At 43.3% G+C, this 27,655-nt stretch overlaps 20 protein-coding genes across 20 annotated transcripts; 10 read left to right on the top strand and 10 right to left on the bottom strand. All coding sequences in view use genetic code 12, as the record gives it.

The window, feature by feature from the left end:
- Positions 1–75: 75 nt before the first annotated feature.
- On the top strand, positions 76–843 carry SOL3 (6-phosphogluconolactonase; the record flags this gene model as incomplete). The annotated part of the gene is made up of 1 exon (XM_002616990.1): positions 76–843. One exon carries the CDS (start codon positions 76–78, stop codon positions 841–843), a length of 768 nt encoding a protein of 255 aa, XP_002617036.1.
- A 185-nt stretch (positions 844–1,028) lies between these two features.
- Positions 1,029–1,856, top strand: FOB63_005315 (2',3'-cyclic-nucleotide 3'-phosphodiesterase; the record flags this gene model as incomplete). The annotated part of the gene is made up of 1 exon (XM_002616991.1): positions 1,029–1,856. The coding sequence occupies one exon, from the start codon at positions 1,029–1,031 to the stop codon at positions 1,854–1,856; it is 828 nt and encodes a 275-aa protein (XP_002617037.1).
- A 476-nt stretch (positions 1,857–2,332) lies between these two features.
- On the top strand, positions 2,333–2,941 carry MAD2 (spindle checkpoint protein; the record flags this gene model as incomplete). The annotated part of the gene is made up of 1 exon (XM_002616992.1): positions 2,333–2,941. One exon carries the CDS (start codon positions 2,333–2,335, stop codon positions 2,939–2,941), a length of 609 nt encoding a protein of 202 aa, XP_002617038.1.
- A 17-nt stretch (positions 2,942–2,958) lies between these two features.
- FOB63_005313 (uncharacterized protein) lies at positions 2,959–4,161 on the bottom strand (the record flags this gene model as incomplete). Its single annotated transcript, XM_002616994.1, has 1 exon — positions 2,959–4,161. One exon carries the CDS (start codon positions 4,159–4,161, stop codon positions 2,959–2,961), a length of 1,203 nt encoding a protein of 400 aa, XP_002617040.1.
- A 133-nt stretch (positions 4,162–4,294) lies between these two features.
- Positions 4,295–5,143, bottom strand: POR1 (porin; the record flags this gene model as incomplete). Its single annotated transcript, XM_002616995.1, has 1 exon — positions 4,295–5,143. The coding sequence occupies one exon, from the start codon at positions 5,141–5,143 to the stop codon at positions 4,295–4,297; it is 849 nt and encodes a 282-aa protein (XP_002617041.1).
- Positions 5,144–5,548: 405 nt separating this feature from the next.
- FOB63_005311 (putative ADP-ribose 1''-phosphate phosphatase) lies at positions 5,549–6,376 on the top strand (the record flags this gene model as incomplete). Its single annotated transcript, XM_002616996.1, has 1 exon — positions 5,549–6,376. One exon carries the CDS (start codon positions 5,549–5,551, stop codon positions 6,374–6,376), a length of 828 nt encoding a protein of 275 aa, XP_002617042.1.
- A 33-nt stretch (positions 6,377–6,409) lies between these two features.
- Positions 6,410–6,970, top strand: FOB63_005310 (uncharacterized protein; the record flags this gene model as incomplete). Its single annotated transcript, XM_002616997.1, has 1 exon — positions 6,410–6,970. The coding sequence occupies one exon, from the start codon at positions 6,410–6,412 to the stop codon at positions 6,968–6,970; it is 561 nt and encodes a 186-aa protein (XP_002617043.1).
- Positions 6,971–7,002: 32 nt separating this feature from the next.
- ERB1 (Erb1p) lies at positions 7,003–9,459 on the bottom strand (the record flags this gene model as incomplete). Its single annotated transcript, XM_002616999.1, has 1 exon — positions 7,003–9,459. One exon carries the CDS (start codon positions 9,457–9,459, stop codon positions 7,003–7,005), a length of 2,457 nt encoding a protein of 818 aa, XP_002617045.1.
- Positions 9,460–9,945: 486 nt separating this feature from the next.
- Positions 9,946–10,614, top strand: FOB63_005308 (U2 snRNP complex subunit; the record flags this gene model as incomplete). The annotated part of the gene is made up of 1 exon (XM_002617000.1): positions 9,946–10,614. The coding sequence occupies one exon, from the start codon at positions 9,946–9,948 to the stop codon at positions 10,612–10,614; it is 669 nt and encodes a 222-aa protein (XP_002617046.1).
- A 13-nt stretch (positions 10,615–10,627) lies between these two features.
- FOB63_005307 (lysophosphatidic acid acyltransferase) lies at positions 10,628–11,500 on the bottom strand (the record flags this gene model as incomplete). The annotated part of the gene is made up of 1 exon (XM_002617001.2): positions 10,628–11,500. One exon carries the CDS (start codon positions 11,498–11,500, stop codon positions 10,628–10,630), a length of 873 nt encoding a protein of 290 aa, XP_002617047.2.
- A 219-nt stretch (positions 11,501–11,719) lies between these two features.
- HTA2 (histone H2A) lies at positions 11,720–12,112 on the bottom strand (the record flags this gene model as incomplete). Its single annotated transcript, XM_002617002.1, has 1 exon — positions 11,720–12,112. The coding sequence occupies one exon, from the start codon at positions 12,110–12,112 to the stop codon at positions 11,720–11,722; it is 393 nt and encodes a 130-aa protein (XP_002617048.1).
- An 828-nt stretch (positions 12,113–12,940) lies between these two features.
- HTB2 (uncharacterized protein) lies at positions 12,941–13,333 on the top strand (the record flags this gene model as incomplete). Its single annotated transcript, XM_002617003.1, has 1 exon — positions 12,941–13,333. One exon carries the CDS (start codon positions 12,941–12,943, stop codon positions 13,331–13,333), a length of 393 nt encoding a protein of 130 aa, XP_002617049.1.
- Positions 13,334–13,493: 160 nt separating this feature from the next.
- Positions 13,494–16,523, bottom strand: FOB63_005304 (uncharacterized protein; the record flags this gene model as incomplete). The annotated part of the gene is made up of 1 exon (XM_002617004.2): positions 13,494–16,523. One exon carries the CDS (start codon positions 16,521–16,523, stop codon positions 13,494–13,496), a length of 3,030 nt encoding a protein of 1,009 aa, XP_002617050.2.
- A 550-nt stretch (positions 16,524–17,073) lies between these two features.
- Positions 17,074–17,442, bottom strand: FOB63_005303 (uncharacterized protein; the record flags this gene model as incomplete). Its single annotated transcript, XM_066102474.1, has 1 exon — positions 17,074–17,442. The coding sequence occupies one exon, from the start codon at positions 17,440–17,442 to the stop codon at positions 17,074–17,076; it is 369 nt and encodes a 122-aa protein (XP_065958238.1).
- A 508-nt stretch (positions 17,443–17,950) lies between these two features.
- On the top strand, positions 17,951–18,583 carry MRP8 (Mrp8p; the record flags this gene model as incomplete). The annotated part of the gene is made up of 1 exon (XM_002617005.1): positions 17,951–18,583. The coding sequence occupies one exon, from the start codon at positions 17,951–17,953 to the stop codon at positions 18,581–18,583; it is 633 nt and encodes a 210-aa protein (XP_002617051.1).
- Positions 18,584–18,806: 223 nt separating this feature from the next.
- On the top strand, positions 18,807–19,714 carry RPL2 (60S ribosomal protein uL2; the record flags this gene model as incomplete). The annotated part of the gene is made up of 2 exons (XM_066102473.1): positions 18,807–18,814; positions 19,012–19,714. 2 exons carry the CDS (start codon positions 18,807–18,809, stop codon positions 19,712–19,714), a joined length of 711 nt encoding a protein of 236 aa, XP_065958237.1.
- Positions 19,715–19,821: 107 nt separating this feature from the next.
- Positions 19,822–20,937, bottom strand: FOB63_005300 (uncharacterized protein; the record flags this gene model as incomplete). The annotated part of the gene is made up of 1 exon (XM_002617007.2): positions 19,822–20,937. The coding sequence occupies one exon, from the start codon at positions 20,935–20,937 to the stop codon at positions 19,822–19,824; it is 1,116 nt and encodes a 371-aa protein (XP_002617053.2).
- Positions 20,938–22,281: 1,344 nt separating this feature from the next.
- FOB63_005299 (60S ribosomal protein eL8) lies at positions 22,282–23,600 on the bottom strand (the record flags this gene model as incomplete). The annotated part of the gene is made up of 2 exons (XM_002617009.2): positions 22,282–23,055; positions 23,376–23,600. The coding sequence occupies 2 exons, from the start codon at positions 23,598–23,600 to the stop codon at positions 22,282–22,284; spliced, it is 999 nt and encodes a 332-aa protein (XP_002617055.2).
- Positions 23,601–23,748: 148 nt separating this feature from the next.
- Positions 23,749–24,689, top strand: FOB63_005298 (uncharacterized protein; the record flags this gene model as incomplete). The annotated part of the gene is made up of 2 exons (XM_002617010.2): positions 23,749–23,816; positions 23,915–24,689. The coding sequence occupies 2 exons, from the start codon at positions 23,749–23,751 to the stop codon at positions 24,687–24,689; spliced, it is 843 nt and encodes a 280-aa protein (XP_002617056.2).
- Positions 24,690–24,775: 86 nt separating this feature from the next.
- On the bottom strand, positions 24,776–27,514 carry MRR2 (Mrr2p; the record flags this gene model as incomplete). Its single annotated transcript, XM_002617011.2, has 1 exon — positions 24,776–27,514. One exon carries the CDS (start codon positions 27,512–27,514, stop codon positions 24,776–24,778), a length of 2,739 nt encoding a protein of 912 aa, XP_002617057.2.
- Between the last annotated feature and the right edge of the window lie 141 nt (positions 27,515–27,655).

Genomic DNA, 27,655 nt, shown 5'->3' with positions numbered 1-27,655 from the left:
TGCAGGGTGTCATTTGCGCTACGAAGGCAATGACAAGAATGGAAGGGAAAATCCCATCCATCTATTCTCTTTCCCATGGTTCAAGTGTACTCTCATAAAGAATCTACTGACGTAGCCAATGCCGTCGGCTCATACATCTTGAAGGCTCAAAACGAGGCTCTTCTGAAGAGCACGAATTTTAAGGTTGCTGTCTCTGGTGGTTCGCTTGGTAAGGTGTTGAAAGCAGCATTGATCGATAATAATCAACTTGCTGGTCAAGTCCAATGGGACAAATGGGAAGTTTTCTTTTCGGACGAAAGATTGGTTCCTTTGGATCATGCTGATTCCAACTATGGGCTTTTCAAGACCATGGTTCTCGACAATTTGGAGAGTGTCAAGCCGACCGTCCACACTATTGATACCACTCTTCTCACAGGGAAGGACGGTCAATTGGAGGGTTCAGACAATTCGCAGGATGAAGCAATCGCTCGTGCTTACGAACGGATTCTTCCCAAAGATATCAAGATCGATTTGGTTCTTTTGGGGTGCGGTCCTGATGGCCATACATGTTCGTTGTTTCCAGGACATGCATTGTTGAAAGAGGAAAACGAGCTCATTTCTTTAATCAGGGATTCCCCAAAACCTCCACCAAGAAGAATCACTTTCACATTCCCTGTCTTGAGAAAAGCTGGTGCCATCGCCTTCGTTGCTGAAGGAGAAGGTAAGGCGCCTGTCATTGATGAGATCTTTAACAAGAAGTCTCTGTTACCTTGTAAACTTGTGAACGACCTTGATGTTCCCGTGGTGTGGTTTGTCAACGATGCAGCTATCAAGGGAGTCAACGTGCCAGCCTCTAAATATTAGAATATTTGTTATACAAATATGGGGCTTTCATTTACATAGCTTTAGCCTGAATAGATATGAATTGTGAAACAATAGACTTCTGTGGTAGAAATAAGGTCTGGTATAGAGTCGCACCAATTTAACCACTCAACCCTATTGACCAACCATCGCAATTGAAGTAGAATGGGTATGTTTGTCTATCAATTATGATACGAGGTATTTTACTGACCACGCAAGGTTTAGGCGTCGCATTGTGGCTTTGTCCGAAGAAATCATCTAATGTATATGACAAGTTGGAAACTGTCATGAACTCCTTAAGCACAGTTTTCCCTGGTCAGCCCCCAAAGTTTGAACCACATGTTACAATTACAACCAATATCGCACTCGACTTAGAACATCCAAAGGATGATGTTGATAGGATACTATCAGCGTGTTGCATAGCCCTTGAGTCTCTTCCTAGAAACGGTTCAGATCGGGAGTGGGTCCGCTTGGGTAGTGTAGACACTCAGAGGAAATATTTCAAGAAACTTTACTTCCAAGTACTTCGAAACCCTACTTTGGATTCCTTTGCTAGGATTGTTCGGGAGCTTTTTGTTATATTACCCGAGAAGGTAGAACAAGAACAGAAAATCAAAAACCCACATTTGTTCCAAAAAGACTCTTCAGGCAATCTTGTACGGAAGCGGAAATCTGTTCTGAAGAAAGGTGGCAACAAAGAGGAACCTGTGGAAGTAGCCATTGATATTCAAAGATTGCAACAAGAGCTGGCAGTTGAAGCTGCTCAATGGTCCACACAAGAATATGACCCACATCTTTCCCTAGTTTACAGTGACTTACACCCCATTGATAATGCCCTCTGGCATACTATAAGGTCAAGAGTGCTGGATTATTTGTCAATCGATGACTGTGACCTGAAGGATTGGAATTTGGAAGGAAATGGTGTTTCATGGGAAGGTGGTGTCCTAAAGTTGGTTTACTGTGAGGGAAACGTGAACGAATGGGCAGTCTTGGGCTCTGTAGATTTACACATGTGAAAGATATGTACGTTAAGTATTGTACTTATATATTTATTCATGTTTAGGTTAAGTATAGCGCAACTCATAGCAAGTGGTTTAGTCCTTTAACATCATGATCGTAAAGAAGAGCGTTCAGTTTGGTCATGGTAATGTCGTTAATGCCGGTCGCCTAAAATTCTAATGGTATATATCTCATTGTACTTTGGTTGTATTTTGTATATTGGGATATCTACAATTTTTCTCTATCTGTATCTAAATTTTGCGAAACTTGTAAAATCCAAGAACTTAAGCAGAACTCTTAAAATTCAGATTTTCACAAATTACAGCTTTTAAATACACCTTTGGATAACCAACATGTTTCTCTTTCTTCCTCTGAAATTTCACAACGGTGAATATACAATAATGTAGTTCTTTTCGACATTTCCTAAAATTATTCTAAGTGCACTCTCAGATAGTATAGATCAAACGCGTATCATATCAATAGACATCCACACATGGCCAGTTCTCTACCCAAGCTTGCCCTCAAGGGCTCCTCTAAGATTGTTACAGACTACTTTGAGTTCGCCATACATAGTATTCTTTTCCAGAGGGGTATTTATCCAGCAGAAGATTTCATTACTGTCAAGAAGTATGACTTGCCCATGGTGGTGAGTTGTGACGATGAAGTGAAAGCATACATTAGAAAAATAATGGAACAAGTTAAAAAATGGGTTTATGGTGGAAAACTATCAAAATTGGTTGTTGTCATAATCAATAAAGCAACTACAGAAAGCATGGAGCGTTGGGAATTTGACTTAGATATAAACGACACAGAAGGGACCAATGAAAAAAGCAAACAACAGATACAAAAGGAAATTCAAGCCATCATTCGCCAGATTACAGCATCAGTATCATACTTGCCATTTTTGCAAGATGACGTGTACACATTTAATGTGTTGGTGTACACAGATCCTCAATACGATCCAAAGAACATTCCCACCGAGTGGGCAGACACAAATGGAGATGCAAAAATGATTGATGGAGAAGCAGAACAAGTGAAGTTCACTACATTCAGCACGGATATTCACTCTGTGGGTACTAGCGTTAGCTACAAATTAGGGTAAAGGGAAAATGCCATTAACTACTTAGGAGGGCGCAAAATATTATACTCCGAGTCAAAGCGCCTTCTCTTATTGCTTGTCATGAAGCGGGAGGAGCCTTTTGAACTCACTGCATAGTCCCACTTTCGTAAGTAGTTATCCTGCTTTAGCATAGGAACAATAGATACTGACTGTTCACTAAGAACTTTCAAGTCATTGAAGCGTGACTTAAGATCCATAAATTTAAAAAGCTGTTCCTTTCCTGTCTCAGGATTGATAGCAGGCATATACTCATTCAAAATCAGGAAGTTCATTTGGTGCACATAGTAGTCCAAGATGTAGACGATACCTTCGTTAACCAAAGTCTCTGGACAGTGAAAGTCACCCATACAATCAAGGTTTTCCAAGATTTCGCCGGTTTTCGTGGGAGTTATTTCGCCACCTTCTTCGACCTTAATGTCCCTAGGTTTAAAGTTCAATGTAACAATGACAATCGCCAATGCTATACAGTGAGGTGGGATAACCAAAGAGAGGGGCGTTGACATAATGTCAAATGACACAAGCCACGAGAAAAACGTTAATTTGTAGTCAAGATTGAGTTGCTTTGAAAATATCACCACCAATTGGTCCACTGAGGGAATGTTCGCTGCTCCCCCGATGAAGTCAAACTTCAAAACTTGAAGAAGTTTGAACTCTAAAGACATTATGACTTTTCGCTGAACCTCAAATAATGTCGGCAGAGCAGAGTTGCATGAAGGGGAGTAGTTTCTACTCTCCTGGTCAATATCTCGAAGTCTGTTCGCAACAGTTTGTATATCCTTCAACTTTTTGATGCAATCTTCATTTTTCGTAGCTAAGAAAATGCAAGTATAGGCAACCATATACGGGTCCTTTTCAAATTCAGTCACTGGATCATTGTCTGGATTTTGGTCCTTAGGTTCCTCAAAGGAGTTGAATAAATAGTAGCGCTGGTAGTAATTCATAGAGGTACCTAACACACGCAAAGGGAATTTCAATATCCGTACCACTTGGAATAAAAACTGGTACATTTGATGTTTCCTTTGATTATAAGCCAATTTTTTCACATCAGGTATTGTCGCCGCATGGAGATGTGAGAGTTCAGCTAGCGTAAAAAACGGACGAGAAACTTGTAAAATGGAAGGTATGACTTTATCCTGTTTTATGCTTTTGTTTTGCGAGCCTGCCGACTCTGGCTTTGATCCTGGAACGGTTTCCTGTGTCATGCTGAGTCCAAGTGATGGAGTTTCCAACAAAGAAAGCGAGGGCGGATGTAGAGGTGTACATGTAGAGGATATCGAAGCTGCGCGAAATCACCAAGGACGAATAATTGTTATCATTTTTATACACTTTGCATACTTAAGCAGAGAAAGACAAAGAGACACCCAACTTGTGGACAGGTTCAGCCAACTTCAAGGCATCGAAGGAAGCACCGAGACCCAATCTCACGCCTGGTCTCAATTCTTGAGAGTAAGACACAGCAGTCAAACCGGAGTCAGCAATCTTAGCCTTGACGAAGGTGGTAGCATCCAACTTGTACTTGGTGGCAAACTCGACGTTGACAGCAGAGGACTTAACAGAATCCCAAGTGGCCTTAGCACCAGCCTCAACCAATGGGGAAACCTTGTGGTAGTAAGCGGCAGTGAAGACAGACAAGTTGGAGGTGGAAGTAACACCAACAGTGTACAATGGGTTAGCGTAACCAACACCAACAGAGTACTTGTTGAGCTTGGCGGAAGCAATGTCGTAGCCCAATTCAGCACCTGCAGTGAAGCCATCGTGAGCCACAGTCAAGTCAGCTGTGGCGATTGGGCCCTTGAGCAAGTCGAAGAACAATCTGGCGTTGACAGCAGATTGTTGGTAGAAGAAGTTCAACTTGGCGTTCTTGGCACCGTTTGGAACCACAGAGGTGTCCAATTCACCCTTCAAGCCTGGGGTCAACAACTCAGACAATTCAATCTTGGTGTTCAAGACATTGGCGTTGTTCCAGCCCTGGGTCAAAGTCAAACCAGTAGCCTTGTCAGCGTACTTGGCGTCGACAGAAGCGGCAATGGAGTTGTCCTTGGCAGTCTTACCCTTAACGGTGAAGGCAACACCGTTTGGTGCGGTAGACTTGACATCAACAGCAGCAGAGGACAAGTGGAAAAAGTCCTTGTTCAACAAGTCATTGGAAGACTTTTGGATGTCAGAAAATGCAATTGGAGCCATTGTATGCGATTCGAAGAAGAGTTGTTTCGGAGAAAAGCTGTGGAGGGGTAAAATCGCGCCCACAACGTGGGTGTGTCTCGACTTAAATATGTTGGTCCCAGCGGGTTGGGGCGGCGTGTATGCACTCCCCAGTTGGGCCCTAACTCCAGAGGGGCCCCATTAGAAGGGAAAAATATCGAGAGTGAACACATGACCGGAAACTGAGGCGTACAGACTTGGTACACGCAACTGGAAATTCGTCATGGTCAGAGTGTCATTGGGTACCAGCTGCTGGAGAAAACACACCCGTGCACCAACTCCCTCCATGATTCGGGCGTAACGGCCGCACGTGCGCCGGCCAATAAAAGCGAGGGTTCTTCGGCCTTCGGACCAGAGCAGCCTGCACAATTCCTCCTCTTCTCCACCATGAGGTTCTTTATTGTAAATGCTAATGCTCGTGTTGTCCACGCACTAACAACTTGTCTCGAAGAGGTGTCTCCGTGGATACGTCCTGTGCAGGCCCATGCTTTCCACGGGTCGTTGAACACGTTTCTCAAGTCGTATAATTTGCCTGGAGCAAGCGCTCTTGTTTCACCTGCAAACTCGCTTTCGTATATGGGCGGTGGCTTTGATCGGGCCATTCTCGAAGTGCTCGCAGGCCCTGGACGTGATTACAAAACAATGGAAAAAGCCATTCAGGCGCACACTGCGCGCCAGTACCGCGGCTACCTTCCCTGCGGAACAGTGCACAAAATTGACTTGGTTGACGTCTGTGGCGCGAAATCAGATTTGGTCGCACAGGATGCGCATGCAACGACTTCAAGCGCAAGCCAAATCACCACGTTACTCCAGGCACCGACTATGGTTGCGCCTGGCCCTACGTCGGGGCAATATGTTTTTGACTGTATTTGGAACGTGTTAGTAGCCGCTGAGGGTGAGGAAAATGTCATTTTGCCGGTCTTTGGTGCAGGCTATGGCGGCCTAGATGCTCTGGTTGTGGCTCGGATAATGGCGGGCGCACTCGGGCTCTTTTACGCGCCACTTCTGCCCTTGGAGCGCGCTGCAGCAGTCCTCATTTTCCTCCAAAAAGATTACCATCAATTTGGGCTTGCGCTGGACATAGGCGAGATTGAGGCACATTTGAGCGACGAGGGTAAGAATTTTTTCCCTTCGAGTGTGCCTTGGCCCACACCATGGCCTGACGTGGTGCGGTGTGTGAAAATGCTTCAAGTTGACCGCCCTCTTTTGAAGTAGGCGTCATTAGCAAGCGCGCACTCTTTGGCGCGAATGTTCCATGGCGCGTTACTTTTCAACAGGCGCGTCGTTGGATGGGCCACTGCTCATCCCATGACTTCTCAGCGCTACAAGTACACATTGGGTTTCATCCGGTCGGGTGATCACATTCTCTTTCTCAACCGTCAGAAGGCTCCCTGGATGGGTAGATGGAATGGTGTGGGCGGAAAGCTAGATACCAATGAGTCACCTTACGAGTGTATCGTGCGGGAAACCTTCGAGGAGACTGGCCTTCACCTCCCTCAGTACAAGGACAGAGGCGTTATGAGATGGTTTCGAAACGGCGAAGATCTTGGGGGTGTGCACATCTTCACCGCAGAAATCCTGGAGGCAGAAAAAGACGCTTATAAAACTCCCAAACTGTTCTGCCACGAGGGAATATTGGACTGGAAATTGCTTGACTGGCTCTTGCATCCAGAGAACACAGGCGTGGTAGACAACGTTAAGATTATGCTCCAACATCTTTTCGAAGCAGGTCCAGAGTCGGTGTGGATTTCCACTTACGATAACTCTGTTTTGGAAAGCTGCACATACACCGCAAACTACGTGGAGTAAAACTTCTTGTCTATAGCTAAAAGTAATGTACATTACGTGGTCCAGAGACGGGCCGTACCATCGGCACCAGCACTGAATAACCACGCTTCCTTCGGGTGCCAGGCCAAGTCCAACACACCGATGCTCGATACCACCTTGTGTCCAGTCAATTTCTTCAATGGCACCAATAATGGATTGGTCATGAAATCATCGTAGACCGTGCCGTGGAATACGTGGATCGTGCCGTCGTCAGATGCAGAAGCGAAAAGCGGAAGCTTTCCTTTGTGGAACTTGATAGAGCGCACCGCCTTCTCGTGATAACGCAAGGTCTTGTACGGCGTAGCACTTAAATCCAAGTCGTGCCACAACACACGCTTATCGTAAGAAGAGGCCAAAAGATGGTCGCCCCGTGGGTGTATGTCAATACCTGAAAGCATTCTTGCGCCAGGCATCAACTTCTTGACCAACGTCTGTTGTGCCAAGTCATAAATACGAATGGCGCGCTGAGAGCTCACGAAAAGCTGTGGCTTGAATGGATGGAACTTTGCATCCATGATCGTTCCCTTGGCCTTGCGGAAAGGCGACTGAGACAAATGCTTGGAGAGCTGGTGGATAAGCACAGCAGTGTTTTTGCTTTCGGGTGCTACTGTGACAAAGTAATCACCCTTTCTGTGCCATGAAAGCTTCTTGACTGGCTTCTTGCACTCAACAATGGCCGCAACACCGTACAGGGTTTGCTCAGCTGAAGGAGCATACCACTTAGCCACTTCCGCCTTGGGCTGTTCTGGTGCCTTGGTTTCGACGCTTTCATCGTCATCGTCATTGACGTTGATATCAGTGTCCTTGCGTTTGTTACCGAAAGTTCCATAACCCCAACCAGCCTCAGTCTTGACCCGAGCATTATTTTCAATCTCGAACCCAAAGATCGATGGTACGACAAGCATCACACGTTCAGCTGCTGCCACAGCTAATATAGGCAGCGATGGGTCTGGGTGCCACTCTAAAGCATCGATGCGGTCCTCTGGGTTTTCTTCAATATCAATTACATCAAGCTTGAACACTTGTCTTCCAGTTAACACTTCCCACACTCTCACAGTGCCATCGTCACCACCAGTGGCCAACCACAAACCTTGTGGGTCAATGGACAAAGTTCTGATACGCCCATTGTGACCCTGATACACAGTAGAGCACTTGATGGGGAAAGGACGCAAGTCCTTGGGCGAAGGAAGTTGTGGAATCAAAGACTCGGGGTCAATGTTCAATTTGTTGTGACGAACACGAGGTGCCAAGTACAAGTCCAAGCACCGTTCAAATCTTTCTCTAACCGATTCACCATAGCCGGGAACTTTACGTAATGCCAGATACTTCTGTGGAAGGAAAGACGTTTCTCTGTCGGCAGGCGCAGTCTCCAACCACTGCTGTTTCTCTTCTTCAGTTAACAAATATTCTTCAGGAGGGTTATACGACTCTTCGTTACTTGGAGGTGCCAACTTAGGGGCACGAAGGTTCATAATGTGGGCTTCTGTATTATCCTCATTAGTCCATAAATCGAAGTTATGGAGCTCTTCTTCCACTTGCTCCTTAGCCTTATTTGGAGGAATGATTTTACCCTCACGGATAGCACGAACAATCTTCATGACTCTCTGTGCTTCATGCTTAGAGGGCATAAAACGACGCTTAGGCTCAGGTACAGCTGTCAATGGCATCACCTCAGTCTTAGAAGTAAACCATTCGATGGTTGGCTCGTATGGATTGATGGACTCATCTGTATTCTCATTGTTCTGGATTTTGCGGATCAATTCCAACTCTTCAGTGGAAAGCTTCAACGATTCACCAGTGTTCTGATCCAAAAGACCGGTCCATCCTTCGGGCAATTCAATTTGTTCTAAGAGTTGATCCAAAGCACTGCCCTTGGCAGGACGCATAATACGCTTTCCATTGATATCATACCCGATATGAGGCATCTCTTCATAAGCAGAAATTGGAATGTTACCGATGGTATTGAAGTTCTCAGCATCAGAATCATCCGAGTCATATACTGGTTCGATTTCTTTCTTAAGAATTCTGGGTCTGCCATCAGAATACTTTGTGTGTACTTCTTCGTTGTCTTCACTGGCTATGGTCTTAAGTTTGATTCCGCTAAGTCTGTCATTAAGAGATTCGGGCTCGGAGTGTCCTTCTGAGTCTTCTGAGCTCTCCTCTTCTGAGTCGTTTTCTGACTCTCCTTCAACATCACCTTCTTCCTCACGCAAAATACGATTAAGTTCAGCTTCCTCTTCATCTTCTTCACTGCCCGTACTTTCGTCGTCTCCATGTTCTTCCGCCTCATCATCCTCTTTTTCCTCCTCATCTTGCTCTTTCTCCTCATCATCCTCTTCTTCACTAGAATCATCGCCATCGATGGTCAACATTCCACTGACTTGTAGATCATCTTCTTCCTCTTGAGGTTTTCTTTTTTTCAGATTCACCGAAATTGGTGCTGAAGTGACGTCTTTGCTCTTCTTCGCCATTGGTTCTGATGATTACTTGTCTGAAAAAAATCCAAAATGAGGCATCTCATCTGGTGAAGTAATATACACACTTCCGCTACCCTACTCAAGACATCACTTTGTCACTACCTGTCGCTAGATCATTCTCCAATAAATTTATCCAAACAAAACATTAAAAGTCTTCATGTCATATTTCAATAGTTCTGGAATGCTATGAAGGGAAAATATAGTTAGTACAAGAACAGATAAACAGAACAAAGAAATGGTTTGCTTAATATTCCTTTTCTTCTCTCCATGGTTAATAAAGTACGAGTGGTATAAGCTAGGATCTTACCTATGTCACAAATGTATGTGATTTTGTATCATGTTTCCTTTCTTTGCAAATGTGTCTTTATAAATCAAGATAATGTTTAATCTTGTGAGTCTCAATTCTGCAGTATACATATACTCGCACTGACTCAGGTCATTCTTCTACTCTATTCTTCTCAATACCCACATGTTCCTATCATGAATGCTATCCAAAAAATTCTTTCTATGAACGAGAAAGAGCTAGCTCAGAATGTTTCTGATGCAGCTTCGTGGCATGCTGACTATAAAGACACCTCTTATATTTATATTGGCAACCTCCACCAAGATTTGAAAGATGAGGACATATTGAAGATTTTCTCGCAATATGGCAATCCCACTCATTTGAATATGATCAAGGATAAGGAAACGGGGAAATCGAGAGGCTTTTGTTATCTCAAGTATGAAGATCATCGCTCTTGTATTCTAGCCATAGATAACCTCAATGGAGTAAAGATATTCGATCGGCCCATGAAGATTGACCACACATACTATAGACTTCTTGAGGGACAGAACGAAGATGACTTCCTAGTAAAATATCCAGAACCTTCAAAAGAGGATGTGAAACGCACTGTTGAACACAAAAAGCCAAAGCTCCTACCGTATGTTCCCGAAACCAGGGATGATGATTTATCAGACCCCATGCTTTCTACACAGAATATAGAAGATAACGACTTTGCTGACCCCATGGCGGGTTTTTTGGCGGAATCGAAAACAACGGATGAATCTAAAGATAGACATAGGACTCACAGAAATAGGACACGGCATAGAGATACAGAACTGGAGAGGGACAAGAGGCGCAAATTAACCACTTCTAAAAAAAGTAGCTAGATATGTATTATTATCACTTGGTTAACTTCGAAACAGTGTAGCTTCGATAGAAGGTAAAAAAATCTTTCTTTTCCTTGAGTCCCAACTGCACTGTGTTGAGACCATTTTCAGCAAAGATGACCTTGGAAGCGTTTAAGGAGGCCTTTTCGTTTGGTACAATCCTGACCTTGACGAATGTTTTCTCCCTCTGGGAAAGCAGCTTTCTTATGTATTGGGACTTTGTCATGTGTGGGACGGGGAGAGTCAAAATGTTGGGATACATCCTCAACACGATGGTCTTATACGAAAACCCAGGGATAGACAAAAAAGATTCTGGTATTTGAATGAATGGAAGAATAGCCTTATTGTTTGTTGATGTACCCTCTGGGAAGAAAATTACCATCTTTCCCTCTAGTTCTTTAAACGAGGACAACTTATTATCTTTTGGAAAGCGACTATCCAAGTCTGAAAACATAAAGGAAACATATTCCCAGACGGAGAACCTCATTAATCCATCGGGGCTAGAGACAACAACCACAATTTGTCTGAGAGAATTGACAGCAGAGACCACAAACAAAATGAACACGTCAAGTGGGGAAATCAGATTCACGATAACGACATCGTTCAACTGAGGTTTATGGCGGTTAATTTCCTCTGTTTTAGTCTTTCTTATGCCCTCCACCAGCAAGTCAATGTCCTTGATACCTAGTAACCATGAAAATGCCAACTTTATAGCAGGTTTGGGAGCGATGTATGTAGCCAAATAAAGAAGCACGAAAAGGGGAGCTTTCACGCATACCAACACAGGAGAAACGATGAACTTGAATGCAAAAGACTCAGCACTCTCAGGGGGCATGAAGGGTGAAATCCCAGTCCCCTTATCTCTCCAAGTACTGAATTTCTCCATGAGTGTGCTTTTGCAAAAGTCAATTACAAGTGAGCTGTAGTACGACACACGACCAAGTGCTCCGAAGAGGAAAACCAGAGATTACATATCAATAAATACATTTGACATTATATTGACCACATACTAATATACACAACAACAAGGCGACCAGGACGCCATTGCGTCAATTATAATATAGGAAAACCATCAAGAAAAATCAATTTTCTTAAGCTAGTCCATTTACAATTCTTGGGAAGCCTTGTTGGCAGCCTTCTTGGATGGCAACAAGGATTGGTGAATGTTTGGCAAGACACCACCTTGAGCGATGGTGACGTGACCCAACAACTTGTTCAATTCTTCATCATTTCTGATGGCCAATTGCAAGTGTCTTGGGATGATTCTGGACTTCTTGTTGTCTCTGGCAGCGTTACCGGCCAATTCCAAAATTTCAGCAGCCAAGTATTCCAAGACGGAGGTCAAGTAGACTGGAGCACCGGAACCAACTCTTTGAGCGTAGTTACCCTTTCTCAACAATCTGTGGACTCTACCAACTGGGAAAGTCAAACCTGCCTTAGCAGATCTAGAAGTCGAAGCCTTTTCGGTCGATCCTGCTTTACCTTTACCACCGGACATTTTTGATTTGATTTATAAGTTTTGTTAGATGAACAAGAAAAAGAAAATTCAAGTACAGTTGCGGTGCGATAACAAATGCTTTTATATCTAACTTTTACTTTGTCCTTGAGGAGTGTACCCACTTTGCCTTCGCGCGATTCTCCTCCTGCACATGTAGGGGCGAACTCGCTCCCGTTTCTCCAACGCTCCTCTACGCTAAGGTTCCCATAGTTACGCGCGCGTCGGAGTATACCATAATTTACCCACAAAAATGTGTAATGTTGGGCACGCTTCGCACCCTCTCCACGCATACAATCGCGACTTGGGGATATCTTGAATTTCAGGCTATGGCCATTGTCAAGAGGGTCAAGCACCGTCAATCCAGTCACCAGCGCCTCTTTATTCTCAGCCACCGGTAGTAGCAAGCAAAAATATTCCAAATGAGTAAACCTAAAGTAAATTACTATGATATTACAACAGCATGTTGACAAACTCTACATGTACATGGGCAAAACATGTTCACGTGATCTCCAATCAGTGAGTGCGTTTTGCCTTGGTTTCCACTAGTATAAGCGCAAAGGGCCTCCGGCAGATGCGAGGAAAAAAATCGCGCCGAGGGGAGTGTGCTGAAAAATACACATGCAGATGCGAATATTGTTTAGGGAGGTGAGTGGGCGCGAATCGTACAGGATGATTATACGCACCTCGAAACAGCGACGCGGATATTCTCCTGCATTCTTAGGAGTGGCAAGTGGTATATATTTTGGGGGGATTTCGCAAACTGCGATAGCTTCTCTCTTGTTTTTCTGACATCTTTTTTTCAAAGTATCAAACACATATCAATTAATCATGGCTCCAAAAGCAGAAAAGAAACCAGCATCCAAGGCTCCAGCTGAGAAGAAGCCAGCCGCCAAGAAGACCGCTTCTTCTGGTGACGCTAAGAAGAAGACTAAGACCAGAAAGGAGACTTACTCTTCTTACATCTACAAGGTGTTGAAGCAAACTCACCCAGACACTGGTATCTCTCAAAAGGCCATGTCCATTATGAACTCTTTCGTCAACGACATTTTCGAGAGAATTGCTACTGAAGCTTCCAAGTTGGCTGCTTACAACAAGAAGTCTACCATCTCTGCCAGAGAAATTCAAACCGCTGTCAGATTGATCTTGCCAGGTGAATTGGCTAAGCACGCTGTCTCCGAAGGTACCAGAGCTGTCACCAAGTACTCCTCTGCTGCTAACTAAGTTATGGCGTAACGTTTGTGTGAAGGGAATCCAGTCAGTGCCCAAATACTGTGTGTTTGTGTCTCGCTGTTCCGTTATTTCAGTGCATGTCGGTGCCTATTACTGGCATGGAGTGTAATGTATATTTGTATATTAGTAATGGAAGAATTTTTGTTGTATCTTATTGCCTCTTATCTGTGTTATCATGTGCAAGGATGTTTACCAACAATATAGTATTCCATCCGCACCAAAAGTTAAACAAGTGGTGTAGCCAATATGTATGACGGCATCCATATATCACACCATATGCAGCAGTGTATAGAAGAAGTCCCAATGTTATCTTAGAGCTGAACTTCTCTGTCTTTGATGCTCTTGCACCGGTATTTGTGGAGAATGGTATTGTGTTAGGGTAGAAACTGTGAAGTTCTGCCAAAATAAGGATTGGTGCAACAGCCAAAAGATTGTGATGCGACGAGAATGGCGTAGCCCACTTAATATTAAGATTGTGAACAAACACAATAAGAACAGGAACGTTAATCGGGAGCACTGTCAACATCACCATGAGCACGCTCATGTGGTAATTCCATGTTGATCTTGGTGCCTTTGCCAACAGAACTTTGAGGGTTGTGATCACTTGAATCACAAAACTCACCATGAAAGCAAATTGATAGGGTAAGTATATGGGAACTAATACCAAGACTATTGCCGTACCAATGAGTCTTCTGACCACTGATGAAGATAGCTTAGCAATTTCGTTGTCTTTGATCTCTTCAGGCTTTGGGGCAAACGGTACAATATGAGAAATTATCCTTTGAAGTAAAGACAAGATGTTGTAAATGATGAAGTTGAGGGAGACAGCCATCAAAAAGAAGACACACCCAAAAAATGAAAGAGAGACTTCTTCTAAGCCCAAGAAGAATGAGTTGAGATTAAACTCTTGATGCAAACTGAAATTAATCTCATTTTGATCCTGGAGAACAACGGGATCTATCATGTTAAGGAAAGCTTGTACAGATGGAATTCGTGTGACGGGTGTCAAGCCGAGAAGAATTAGAAACAATGGAACAAGATGACGTCTGTCACAAAGCTTCTGTAAACCGTAATTGTAATCTGGGAATCTTCCACTTGCTTGGAAGGCAAGAATTTGAAATAGCAAAACAGCTAGAGTGACAGCAAAACATTGGGATACCACTGCAAGGCGGTAACGTAAGACTAAAAGCTTCAAGCTCTGCAACCAATCTATGTTTAGCGAAATATGAAGAGATTCCTCATGCGAAGTAGGGAACGGGTTAGCCCAAATTTCTAAATTGAGCCCTCTCGAATCATTTTTCTTCATAAAAGGGGTGAAAGGTGCAATGCCATGGATGGTTATGACTGCTTGATTGCTTTTGTCTGCATTGATATACCACTTAGTTTCAAATGGCCAGTCTCTCCATTGGCGAATAAATGGGTTAAACCAGCTGGCATTTGATCTCTCAAATCCGGAATAAGTTATTTTGTATGCCAAAACACTACTCCAAGCTCCCGGGAAGTTCAAATTTATAGCCATTGGCCGACCACTAGGGATTGTAATTTTTGCACCTCGCCAAACTAGTGACAGCAAATCCCCACCAATTTCGTAAGAGCAGCTTTGTAGGTTGCTCAGTTGGATAACCAACTGATTTAAGCTTTGGTCCTTAATTACTAGCAACAGGTCAAAAAGACTCAAGTCCTCTGGACCCAATGTAAGAGCATAGAAGGGAGACAATTCTCCGTCAAATGATGAGTCCAGGAGAAAAATAGCCTCATCATTCGATCGAGGGATTGGATTCAATTTATCTGACAAGTCAAAGCAATGCAATGTGGAGGGTGATTCCGAAGTTGACACGTTCAATTTGTTTGTGCCATTTCCTGCGTTCGTACAAAGGAAAATTGCTGCAGAGGATAGTTCTTCGCCAACATTCACTGGATTCAACTTTGATTCACTCAAAATCTGAATAACTGAGTCTGAAGATAATGGGAAGATATGAACCTTTTCAGTAGATCTCTGCGCACTCCACATGGCATTAAAATCTGCGTGTTTTCTTGAATCTTCTGTGTCAAATTGAACTTCAAACAGTCTGTCATCGGGTTTTAAGAAGAGTCTATTTTTTCCAGAATAGCTCTCAAATCCAGACAATAGGTGCTTTTTCATGATGGCCATCCTTTTCTCTAACGGGTATGTTCTCTGAGGAGATGTCACATCAGCAATATCCAAAAGCAACTTCAGGACCTGCCGCCGCAACTGGCGGCACCACACAATTGCTAAATGATCCATTGGTGTCCATACATGAGGGATACCACTAGTGAACACGGTAAACCCATTTGATGGTGGTACAAGGAATCCCAATGTGGTGTAGTCAGCAGGAAGAATAGAGTCCAGAGCACCACCAGTAATCGACACTAAAGACACATCTTGCAAGCGATCCCGAGCGGAAGTCAGGACAGAGTTGTTGTCGAAGGCCTCGTACCAAAATCTGTCCACGGCCAGGTACACCTTTAATATGTCTCCATCGAAAGTTAATGGGGCGGCGGAATGCGGCGATGATAATGTCACGATTGTGTTTATCGATCCTGGAACGTAGTTAGGTAATGTGGGTAAAACACGAGCCACTATTCCACCCATGGAATGTGCCAAAATTAAAACCGACGTTGGAGGATTAGGGTTGTTTGCGTATAACAGTAGAATAAATGAGATCGCTTCATTCAAATACTCAGCTTGGTCAATAAGAGTTCTGCCATGAAAGGCCGTATAATCTTCGTTAAAATCAGCTCCAAAAAAATCATAATTCTTCATATTGGGGTTATTGACAACATTAATGTTCTCGTCAAAATACAAGTTCGAGACTTCTGCAGCAATGGACCGAACCTGGCGGTAAGATCCCGCATTTCCAGGAATGAACAAGGCTGGAATGCCATCCAAAGCTTCAAAGCCTTCCTTTTCGTCTTCTGGAATGGTATCCAATCCTTGCTCTCGATACAAGTACAAGGAAAACTTGCTGGCGTATTTTGTGTGGGATTCATCAAAGGACCTGATGCGGGCATATGACGGATACATGTAGACAACTCTACATTCGGGACGATCAGGCCCTCGTAAGTCACTTTGAAGGTAAGTGTAACATGTCAAGTACAACAACAAAAGGCCCGTAAAGACAACCAAATAAAGTGGTTTGCGTGATATGTCACGGACCATTGTATATGAAAAAAATAGTGGAATAGGATTTTTCAAATTTTAATCGCTTTGATTAAACATGAAGTGAGTGAATATATGATGAAGATTGGTAAAATTCAGCTTTTTTTGTATACAGACAAGGTGAACCATACTATTGCAAAAGACAAAAAGCTACACCAAAAATAGAAAACCATCACAGTAGCACCTATAAATCACTTGGAGATAAAAACAGCATAGAGTAAGCTTTGTAGCAACCCTCAAGGCGGAAGCTAACGATGGTGGGTGAGAAACGCTTAAAAGTGGTTTTCTGCCCATGCGAAGGCTTTCTCAGCCGACTGATACGCGACCGCCCAGTCTCCAGCAGTTTAAATGACGTATTTTTTTTTAAAAACACAATTGGGTTTGAAGTTACACTTCTCCCAGATCCATCAACTCCTGCCTGCAAGTGATACTCTACGGCCAACAGAATATACTTGAACCCATATATTACTAGTACACACTCTCATATATCTTGTAACCAATGTAAGTTTGAATGATCTTCTCTATGTATTCCCTCTCTCTCCTCTTATTGTTAATCGCTCTTTTCCTTCTCGTCCTTCTCATGGCCATTTGCTTTGCCATCATGCTCTGATTTCTCCACAATTTTGACTCGTTCGCCTATTTTGTTTCCATCGAGCACCTCCACATGAATGTTTTCGGCCATAGAGCCATCCTCTTTAGCAATCTCAATTAGTTTTTTGACTTCTTCTGTCGAAAAATTTCCGTCTATCGGTAGTTTCCCCTCGGGAATAACGAAGCCATCTTCATCCTTCTCACTTTCTGGCGACGATTTGGAATTTTCTGCCAACTGCTTCAATTTCTTCAAGGTAGATTCTTTGTCAACCTGAGAGCCACTTTCTTCAGGCTGAGTAACTAACTCAACTTCTGTCTTTGTGGTCATTGTGGATTGAATTAACGTGGCAAAGCCATGGATTCTGATTTATATGCAATCGATTAGGTTGCTTTCTGTGATGTAATACTGTATCAGTGCGCAATCAACCCCGCATCAGACATTCTGTCATGGCACTAAGCCTCCGAGAAATGGCCCGCAAACACGAAATTGGATGCCGTACGCTGGCAAACAAGGTAAGTTTCGAAGATTTGGTATTCGGCCAGGAATGTGAATCTAATGGTTGACGGTAATTTGTGATGAAGGAGGATAGTTAAGAGACAAAGAATGTAAAACTAGGCATTATTCTCGTTGTAACCCATTTACCCACAAGAGAAAAGAGAAAGCCATAACTCTTTCAGCAGCATGAAACATGTATTTTCTAGAAGAACACTGCATTTAGTGCTTGTAAAATTGACACGGCCAGTTTGTTCGACTTCAGGTTAATCTTTTACTGACGTAGCCATGTCCTGCAAATAATGCAAGTACAACACCGCTTATCTTACTACAGGTTCTTATCATGGCTTCTGACGACATCACCACGCAGATCAAAGAGCTTACTGCCTTGGTAAACAAACAAAATGAGGTAATAGCTAAAACAGGGAAGCAAGTTTTGGAATTGCAGATGAAGGATGTCAGGACGAAAATGGCGAACATAGACATGAAGCCAGTCAAGGTCGAAACCGAGGACTTTGCCACGAACGAAGACATCGTGCAATTGGTCGGAGAATTGCAAATCCAACTTGATCACATGGAAGACAGAAATATCAAGCGTGTGTTTAATTCGAACCTTACAAGTTCCTCCGACCCAGATGCACTTATTGCGCCTCTATCTACTCGCGACGGCGAGCCTGCACCAGAAAACTTCCCAGCCACTGTTGGTGAGCTCTTGAAATTGCAGGCAGCAGATATTTTACAATTGTGCGAATACTACGACTTGTTGCCTCCTGAAGAACCGTCCGAAGAATTGGCGGAACTTTTAAAGAACGATGACTTGAGTGCGGCAGATGCGCAGAAGTTGTTTGCGCCCGACCGGCAGGAACAGTCGTTGGAAGAGCGTGTCAAGGCGCTTTCAAGTACAGCAACAGACAACATGTTTGACGATTTTGCGCGCTTCATTGGTGTGAGAATCCGGCGCGGACAACAATGGTAAATTACTTGCAAGAGATACTTTTGATTGTAGATAGCTGTAGAGAAGCACCACCACAATTAACAAAGTCACGTGCACACACCTAGTATGCGACCGTCACAAAACCGAGGGCTTGTGCCCTGAAAATGTTAAGAGCATGTATGCCGGAACAGCTCCAGGGAAAATTCTTCGCACCCCAGTGAAAATTCACTCTTGAGGAATTCCCTAGTTCGACTAAACACTAACAATGGGTATGTTGCCATATTTTCATACAAGCAGCAGACAGAAGCAACCGAAGTCTATTCAGAGAGGAAGATACGGAGACGAAGACTCAGGGAAATTTCATATGGTCCCAAATTGCTGTTTTTTCTTGTTCCAAACTAACATGTTTTAGGTAGAGTGATTCGTAACCAAAGAAAGGGTGCCGGCTCCATCTTCACTTCTCACACCAGATTGAGAAAGGGTGCTGCCAAGTTGAGAACCTTGGACTATGCCGAACGTCACGGCTACATCCGTGGTATCGTCAAGCAGATTATCCACGACCCAGGTAGAGGTGCTCCATTGGCCAAGGTTGCCTTCAGAGACCCATACAGATACAAGTTGAGAGAGGAAATCTTCATTGCCAACGAAGGTGTTTACACTGGCCAATTCGTCTACTGTGGTAAGAAGGCTTCTTTGAACGTCGGTAACGTTTTGCCATTGGGCTCTTGTCCAGAAGGTACCATTGTCTCTAACGTCGAAGAGAAGGTTGGTGACAGAGGTGCTTTGGGTAGAACCTCCGGTAACTACGTTATCATTATTGGACACAACCCAGATGAAGGTAAGACCAGAGTCAAGTTGCCATCTGGTGCCAAGAAGGTCATCTCCTCTGACGCCAGAGGTGTCATTGGTGTCGTTGCTGGTGGTGGTAGAATCGACAAGCCATTGTTGAAGGCTGGTAGAGCTTTCCACAAGTACAAGGTCAAGAGAAACTCGTGGCCTAGAACTAGAGGTGTGGCCATGAACCCAGTTGATCACCCTCACGGTGGTGGTAACCATCAACATATTGGTAAGGCCTCTACCATCTCTAGAGGTGCTGTTCCAGGTCAAAAGGCTGGTTTGATTGCTGCTAGAAGAACCGGTTTGTTGAGAGGTACTCAAAAGACTCAAGACTAAGCGTATTGCTGATTTCGGTGTATAAATAGTAATGAAGCACAAAAGTAATCCATAATATGTCTGTTGTCGTTGTAGCTGTATTCTACTACTTACGTCGGCTTGTACTATCATATTGGCTCCACCACTGCTTCCGCGTGCACGATGATCTTGTTCGAGTCATTACAGACTGAACCAACTGCCACTTCTACTCTATCATGGGACTCCCCCTTCGACTTAGTTGAACCAACTGCCACTTCTACTCTATCATGGGACTCCCCCTTCGAATTAGTCGTCTGATCATCACTTTCGGTTTTTTTAAACGAGTTAACCCCAGGTGTTTTCGTCCTTTCGACGTGGGTGCCATCCTCGATAATCACATTAGATGTATCATCACTCGCGACAGCCGCAACTGGCAGATCAACTACTTCATCGGAGAACTTTTTGGCACCAGCATTATTTTCCATCCTCGCTGAAGATTCGTGGGAGTCGTTTTCATTCAGCTTCAGTTCAGCGTAAACAGCTTCAACTGAATTAGCAGACTGCAAATTCTCATCCTTATGTTGTGGTGCTTCCAATTGCACTTTCTCGTCACTACCTTTGGGTCGGGTTACCCGGTGATAAGTATTTTCTATTGTAGCGATAGGAGTAACCGGCGTACTGGGCCCCAAAGCCTGGAGTGACAATGCGGTTTCGCCATCTTGGAGACGAGGCTCGACAGGAACCTGAAGGCTAAATAATTTTTCCCTCAGAGCAAACGCCCTCATCAAGGTAAGATGATAACCGTCAAACAAGCGACCTTTGCATTCAGAAATCACTTTATCTAATTTTACGCCAAATGGAAGATCGAACAAAACCAAACTATGATACGCGCGAGACTTCAATCCTTTCATGATACCACGAGGCTTTTGTATGATTACTTCCATGGGGTTAAACTCTTTGAAGTACAGCATGATCTTTTCTTCTCTCACTTTATGTCTCATACCTTTCACAAAAAGCACAGACTCAGAAAACTGGATGTTAGATGAAGGGGACTCCTGGTCAACAGGACGTGGGGTATTGCCAGCCGATGTGACCTCATCTTCTTCATCGTCGCTTGGTGGACTTGTTTCCTCGGCCAAAGTATCCTTTTTTGCATGATGCTTTATAGATCCAAGGCGAGGGAAACGGGGGCCAGGGGTGAAGGGAACATGGAAACGTATACGTAATTTTCGGTCTTTGAATACTGATTTATCTAAATCACTCATTACCTTCTCAGCCTCTTCAAGAGAAGGCAAATCGGCGTAGGCAATTCCCAATGGTTTTGTCCATTGACCCCCAAATCTAACAAAATAGTTTGGAATAAATACATTGGTGCTTGTTGTTAGAAATATTCCACATAATAGTATTAGTAAACTTACGCATTGTATGGAGCCAAATACTCCTTCAATTCATCTTCCGTAGTATAATAGTTTAGGTTGGAGATGTAGATTTTTGTGGTCATGTTAGCATATATTTTCAAGGGATATCTTTCGATTTTAGGGGGTTTACACAAAATTTATAAGCGGCCCATATTGGTTTTGCAGCAATCCCGATTTGCAACAACATGCGTGCGCATCCCAACACACGACACCATGTTTCATGGAACTACGAAGACATCTTAAGATATCTTAACCAGAAGGAGCTTCTGAGATAAGTCCTAACACGAACAAAAACATACTCCCACAAGTTTGAAAAAAACGAGCAAGGTATAACAGCATGGTGCACCTGGTCAGCTGAAACACAAATTACACAATAGTAGACGTTGAAAAGTTCAATTAGATACTTAGTTGTATAGATACACGAATGTGCCAAACAGATTAGTTCTCCTTAGCAGCAGCCAAAGCCTTGGCAGTACCACGCAAAGCGTATCTGTGGTTTCTTCTGAACTTGGAGTCAACGTTTCTCAAAGATCTGTATCTGTAGGTCTTTGGCTTCTTGATACCGTTCTTGTGAGCCTTCTTGGTTTGGTTGTGGTTGGTGTGGTTCTTAGACTTAGACATTTCGCTTTAAATGTTAGTAGTGGACAAGGAAAAAAAAAGGGCCTGGATGAAAAATGAAAGAACCCCCGTGTGAAATCATAAACAGCTATACGCCGCAGAGGTTTTCGGGAAGGAGGATGGACTTCTTCATAAGATCACACGTTTGCTAGCTATAATCAGCCTTGAATTCGGACATACCTTCGATGTGTGGTTGGAAAGAAACAGGACAAATAATGCGCCTAAAGCAATTTTTCCACCTAGGCAGAGCGACTGGAGGATGGGCGAGCAGTCGTGCACGGACAAACAGTCACAAACATCCACGTGACAAATTGACATATCTCCGTTTAGAGTACTCTCATACTAGCTCACTTGAATCCCTCAGTAGCAAATTGATGGGTTAAACAGCAAAAGGGTTAACCGGTAAAAGGAAAAATATGTATTGCGTAAGGTTGGTTTACTTGTTTAGTGTCTTCCAAAGCTGGATACGATTTTGTTCTTAAACACTCATTATTTACTAAAGACTACGTTAAAACTTAAGCGAAGATATTATATTGAAAGAGTGCATTGTAAAACCGAAAGAAAAGTACCCATTTATGCTTGAACTGGAACGTCCATTTGCTTAGCCTTCTTGGCGGCCTTGTCGTTGTGCTTGGCACCCATGATACCACCACCCCAGTGCTTTCTAGTCTCCTCGTACTTCTCAATGAAGTTGGCGTTGATGGTAGAGATCAAGTTAGCCAACTCAGACTCGTCAGCAGCAGCAACCTCGGTCAAGGCAGCGACAGAAGAGGTCTTCTTGTGAACCAAAGTACCCAATCTAGCCTTACCCTTGACAATAGCGTATGGGACACCCATCTTTCTGCACAAAGCTGGCAAGAAGATAACCAACTCAATAGGGTCAACGTCGTTGGCAATCAAAACCAACTTGGCCTTCTTGTTCTCAATAAGAGAGACTACGTGGTTCAAACCGTACTTAACAACAACTGGCTTTGGAGAAACGTCGAAAGCCTTCTTACCCTCAGCGATGGCAGCGGCCTCTTTGGTCAATCTCTCCTTCTTCTCAGCAGCAGTCTCTGGTCTGTACTTGTTGAACAACTTGAATGTTTGAGCAGCAGTGTTCTTGTCCAAAGTGTTTTGGAATTGAGCAATAGCTGGAGGAACCTTCAATCTCATAGACAAGATCTTCTTTTGTCTCTGCAATCTAACGTATTGTGGCCATTTGACGAATCTAGACAAGTTTCTCTTTGGCTGAATAGATTGACCGATACCAAAGTTCTTTGGGGTGGCCTCAATCAAAGGGTTCTTTGGAGCTTTAGAGGCTTGGCTCTTGGTAGCTAAAGGAGCTGGGGCAACTTTCTTGGCAGGCTGTGTCATTGAGTTAGTTTCGAATTTTTCATTGTTCTCCATAAGACACTTCAACGAACAATCAACCGAGAACTCACTCTACAGTACCACGAAGGGTACTCAGCCTGTGCACCAAGAAGTGAAATCACATTCTTGCACAACTAAAAAAAGTTAAAACAGAGGCGTATTGCTGACGCAAATGGATCCTGGCTTTGTCTACAAAGAGGAACTGGTCTGACACCCACCTCTGACTTTTAGCAGATGAAAATGGCTTCACTTCCTGATGCACAATCGTGTGCTTCTAGGGAAGATATGCGATGTCTTTCAATAGCTTAACATACCATTTTGTATTTGGAAAATTTGGCTTGAGAGAAAAGAAAATCAAGGTTGAAAATTTTTTCTAGCGCCAATCCAGCCGCGGCATACGAAGCATTTCCCGCCCGCGTATGCAGTACATGACACAAGATCCAGAGAAGGACGGATAAGTCAAGAAAAAGATTACAGTTATTAGTTAAAAAATTCAGTGAAGAGTTCAGAATTAAATATATACATATATTTATACACATTGTAGAAAGAGACAGACTTTTCACTAATAGTCTCATAGCTAGCGTGTCTTTCGCTGCAAAGTGCAAATGACCTCATATTCCGCGACCACTCAATTATTCCTTAGCTTATCTTTCTACGTCCACCGGCTTCATGTTTTCTATTCTCCAAATGGCCACATCGGCCCAAGCTGAGCTGTCATGGAGAACTACAGCCTCAGGGATTATGGGCTCCACTTCGTATGTATATGCAAATCTTGGGATTCTTTCCACTTGTGCTGCTTAGTCCATTAGCATCTTACGCTGCTTCCATTTACCATAGACACTAACACTAAAAGCCTCGCCTGTTGGATTGTCTTGTTGATGCCGCAATTAATAGAGCAATGGCGAATGAAATCTGCTGAAGGTATCGCCATAGGATTCATTTCTATCTGGTTCGTCGGGGACTTGTTCAACTTGATTGGTGCGCTTTGGGCGGGTTTGTTGTCCGAGGTCATTTTCCTTGCTGCATGGTTCTGTATTGCCGACTTCTTGATGATTGCTTCTTTTTTCTATTATTCTTATGTCTATCCCAAGCACCACAACAAGAAGCACCATGCGTCACAAGGCTCTAGTGAAACCGAACCCTTGGTGAGAAGAAGAAGATCATCTGCCCTCACGGACATTGCCGTTGAGCCTCAGTACCATAGCATTTGGTCCAAGTTTGTTTTGCCCATTGTTTTTGTTATTGGAGCCGGCTGTTTGGGTTTTGTTTTTAGCAACCCTGCTTCAGGTGATCAGGGGGATGATGCCCCTCCATCCGACATTGCATTAGGGCCTCAAATTGTTGGTTATCTTTCTGCCCTCTTGTACTTGGGAGCCAGAATTCCACAAATAATTCAGAACCACAGAAGAAGATCTGTTGATGGCTTGAGCTTGCTTTTTTTTATGTTCTCCACCTTGGGGAATGTTACTTATGCTGGTCAAATTTTGTTGTACAAGAGCGATCCGCACTATATATTGCTCAACTTAAGTTGGTTGTTAGGGTCCTTGGGAACCATTTTCGAGGACTGTATTATCTTCATACAGTTTTACATCTACAAAGACTCTCATGCGGCAGTGCATGATTCCTGAATTTAATACTATATCTTAGTCCCAATTGCTATTTACTTTTTTCTTTTCCCATGACTTAATCACCAGCAGCTTGGAAGGTAAATTTATTAATCAAAATGTTGATTGAACAATTCATCAATTGTCCAATCCGTAGAAAACAAATTGAAATCTATGATTTCTTGCGGATTTTGATCCATAAAATTCGACACATACCTAGTGTCCTTAACTGGAACAATAGATTGGGGCAACTTTGTATCGAGGTTCTCATCCCCGGAAAGTGGCGTTCTCATCACCAGTGACTCAGAAGTGCCCTGTTCCGGAAGTACCGAATTCTGTGTTTTTGCCCCAAATATCTCCAACTCTTCCGTGACTGGAAAATCCAGGTAGATGCTTTCTTTGACTGTATTGAAACAGATCCAGAAATGATCAGTTTGAATGGTTTTTAGCAAATCATCACCTTTGAGGTCAGCATCTTCCATACTGCTATCGCTGCAGTAAGTGTATCGGCTTATATCTCCCACACCAGCAACCACTTCAGGGACTGCAGAAGGAATCAAATCCATCATTTCTTCTTGTTGGCGAGTAGTCCACGAAACCGAAGTCTTCGAAAGCTCCTCAATGTAGTTTACATAAAACTCCGCTTCATATATAGTTTTGTATCCATGTCCAAATGATTTCAGACATTTCCAAGCGTAAAAATAACGTTCGCTCATAAACTTGCAAAGTTTGAGTTTCCCCAACACAAAACATTCGTTTCTTTGAGTCAACTTCTTGAGCAACTCAACATGCTCAGAGGTAGTATGATTTGAGCTTTCTGCTACTATGACCGAACAGTCAAGCCTTATGGCAAGACCTAAACCAACCATTGCAATCCCATGCACATAAAGAAGTAGAACTGGGCTCATAAAAAGAAAAAACTCAGAGTTCACGATATCATGCTTCAAAAACATAAGTTCCATACTATAGATGTTCATTTCAACGAACATGATGATAAGGACTTTGCGCAAGAAAAAGTATTCTAGCTCCAGCTTATTTCTATACTTATAGTATAAGTAGAAGAAATAATATGCGTTTCCGATGAATAGCTTCAAAATCAATTGTGTCTGTAATGCCAGCACTGTTAAGACGTTTGATGTATACTTGGAAGGCCTCTGCCCGCTCAAGTACTCAGATGGGGTACCAATAACATCCTGTATGCATTGTTCAAAGTCCGTCAACTTTTGAAGGACATCATTAGCTTTAAAAAGGTCCTTCACATTCAAAGAGATATCGAGTAACGAGCAGCCTGCTTCCATGACCAGATGAATTTCACTCATCAGATCAAGGACTTCTTTTTCTAAAGTCAAATCTTCGATGTTGGATGCTGAAGGAGAGAACACCGGTAGTTTCGTATTATACATCTCAGATGTAATACTCCGTGGGCAGTGGAAAAGGTACGACATAGTTAAATCTAGGCGCACCAACACATACCATATCTTTCTTCGCAAATTACTGAGCTTTTTACCAGCCGGGGAATATTCTGCAATGTAATCAGGGTCACGTTCCATGGATAAAGAAATAGCCATCTGAATCAACTTAGCACAGTTGGTATTGTCGTGAAGAATACTAAATCCATTTTCTCTATCTGAGGCAAGTAGTCTCAAGATACATTTCATAATATTAGCCTGCAAAGTCACCAACAGGGTTTTACGGCCCTTCGATCCTCGTTCAAGGAATTCAGAAGCTACCAGAACCGCAGTGAGAGTGACAGGGCTATTCTCCAATGTAGCAGCCCCTGGAAAAGAAGACCTAACGGTACGGAGAATTCTCTCATTATGATCAGCGACATTGGTAAAGTAAGAAAGGTACGCCAAACGCAAAACTAGTAGAAGGATGGATATGATCACATGGTCGTCTCTGCTCATCATAAGGACATTATCCAACTCCCCAGTTGGTGAAAACCGGAGTAGTCTAGTGATCTGCCCAAACATCCACTCCTCATCGATGATAGGGTACACGGGGTATATGACTTCAAAAAATCGCTTCACATAACCCAATAAAGAATGTCTATCTGGAAGGATAGCACGCAAATTCTCTAGCTGGTTCTCATTATCATAAGTTTCTGGTGTGAAAGAATGGCCAAAGCTGATACCATAAGCCGACAACTGTATGGTCCGGTCTTTTGTGGTGATCCCTAATGACTGCGCTTCTGATTTGCTGTGGATATATCTTTCTCCAAACCTAGTCCGCGTTGCGATTGCCAATTCATTTCGAAGTGATTCTGGCTCGAAGTTCTGTATAGTCATCAATTTGAGGTTCTCTTTCCCTTTATAACGCCAATACAACTGACTTCCAGGTTCTTGTTGCGAAAGTTCAACGAAAGGGACTGGCCTGTGGGAATGTCTATAGCACTTGAACATTCTGAAGCTGTGCTCATTACCAGACATCATCGACGATGGAGAATCCACTGTGAGGTCCATATACATGTTTACCATATTGGATGATCTTACCACAGGGTTGACACCAATCAAGAAATCACTTGTTTCAATTACAACATGGGAAATCAGGGACGTAGTGGATTCTTTTGGGGTGTTTGACTCCGAGTCTAACGAGTCCATCCGCGACTGCGGAATGCTTTCTATGGATTGTGGGGCGGATATGCCCACCAGATTTAGCGAGACCGACAGTGGCTTTTTGTCGATGGTGGAGTTTTCGTAGATACATAGCTCTGGACACTTGGATTTGGAGCAGGTTTCGCAAGGCTGTTTCTTGTCGCATTTTGCCTTCTTTAAGCGGCACCGTTGGCAAACGACAGTGAGTCTATTTCTTTTACGGCGCTTCAACTCCGGCTGAGATTCAATCTTCATTACTGACAGTTTTTGGTCAGGGGACCGGAGGAAATGAGTAGGTTTTGGTGGATAAAATGGGTTAGAAATCAATGCGGAACCAGACCCATGTCCTTTGTGGGCATGTGCACACCGAACGTCAAAAACTGCCTTTATTTCCGG

The sequence above is a fragment of the Clavispora lusitaniae genome (assembly GCF_014636115.1).
Source record: "Clavispora lusitaniae strain FDAARGOS_655 chromosome Unknown tig00002663_pilon, whole genome shotgun sequence".
Classification (NCBI taxonomy): domain Eukaryota; kingdom Fungi; phylum Ascomycota; class Pichiomycetes; order Serinales; family Metschnikowiaceae; genus Clavispora; species Clavispora lusitaniae.
The sequence above is the reverse complement of the archived record's forward strand: the minus strand, read 5'-3'. Positions and strand labels throughout refer to the sequence as shown.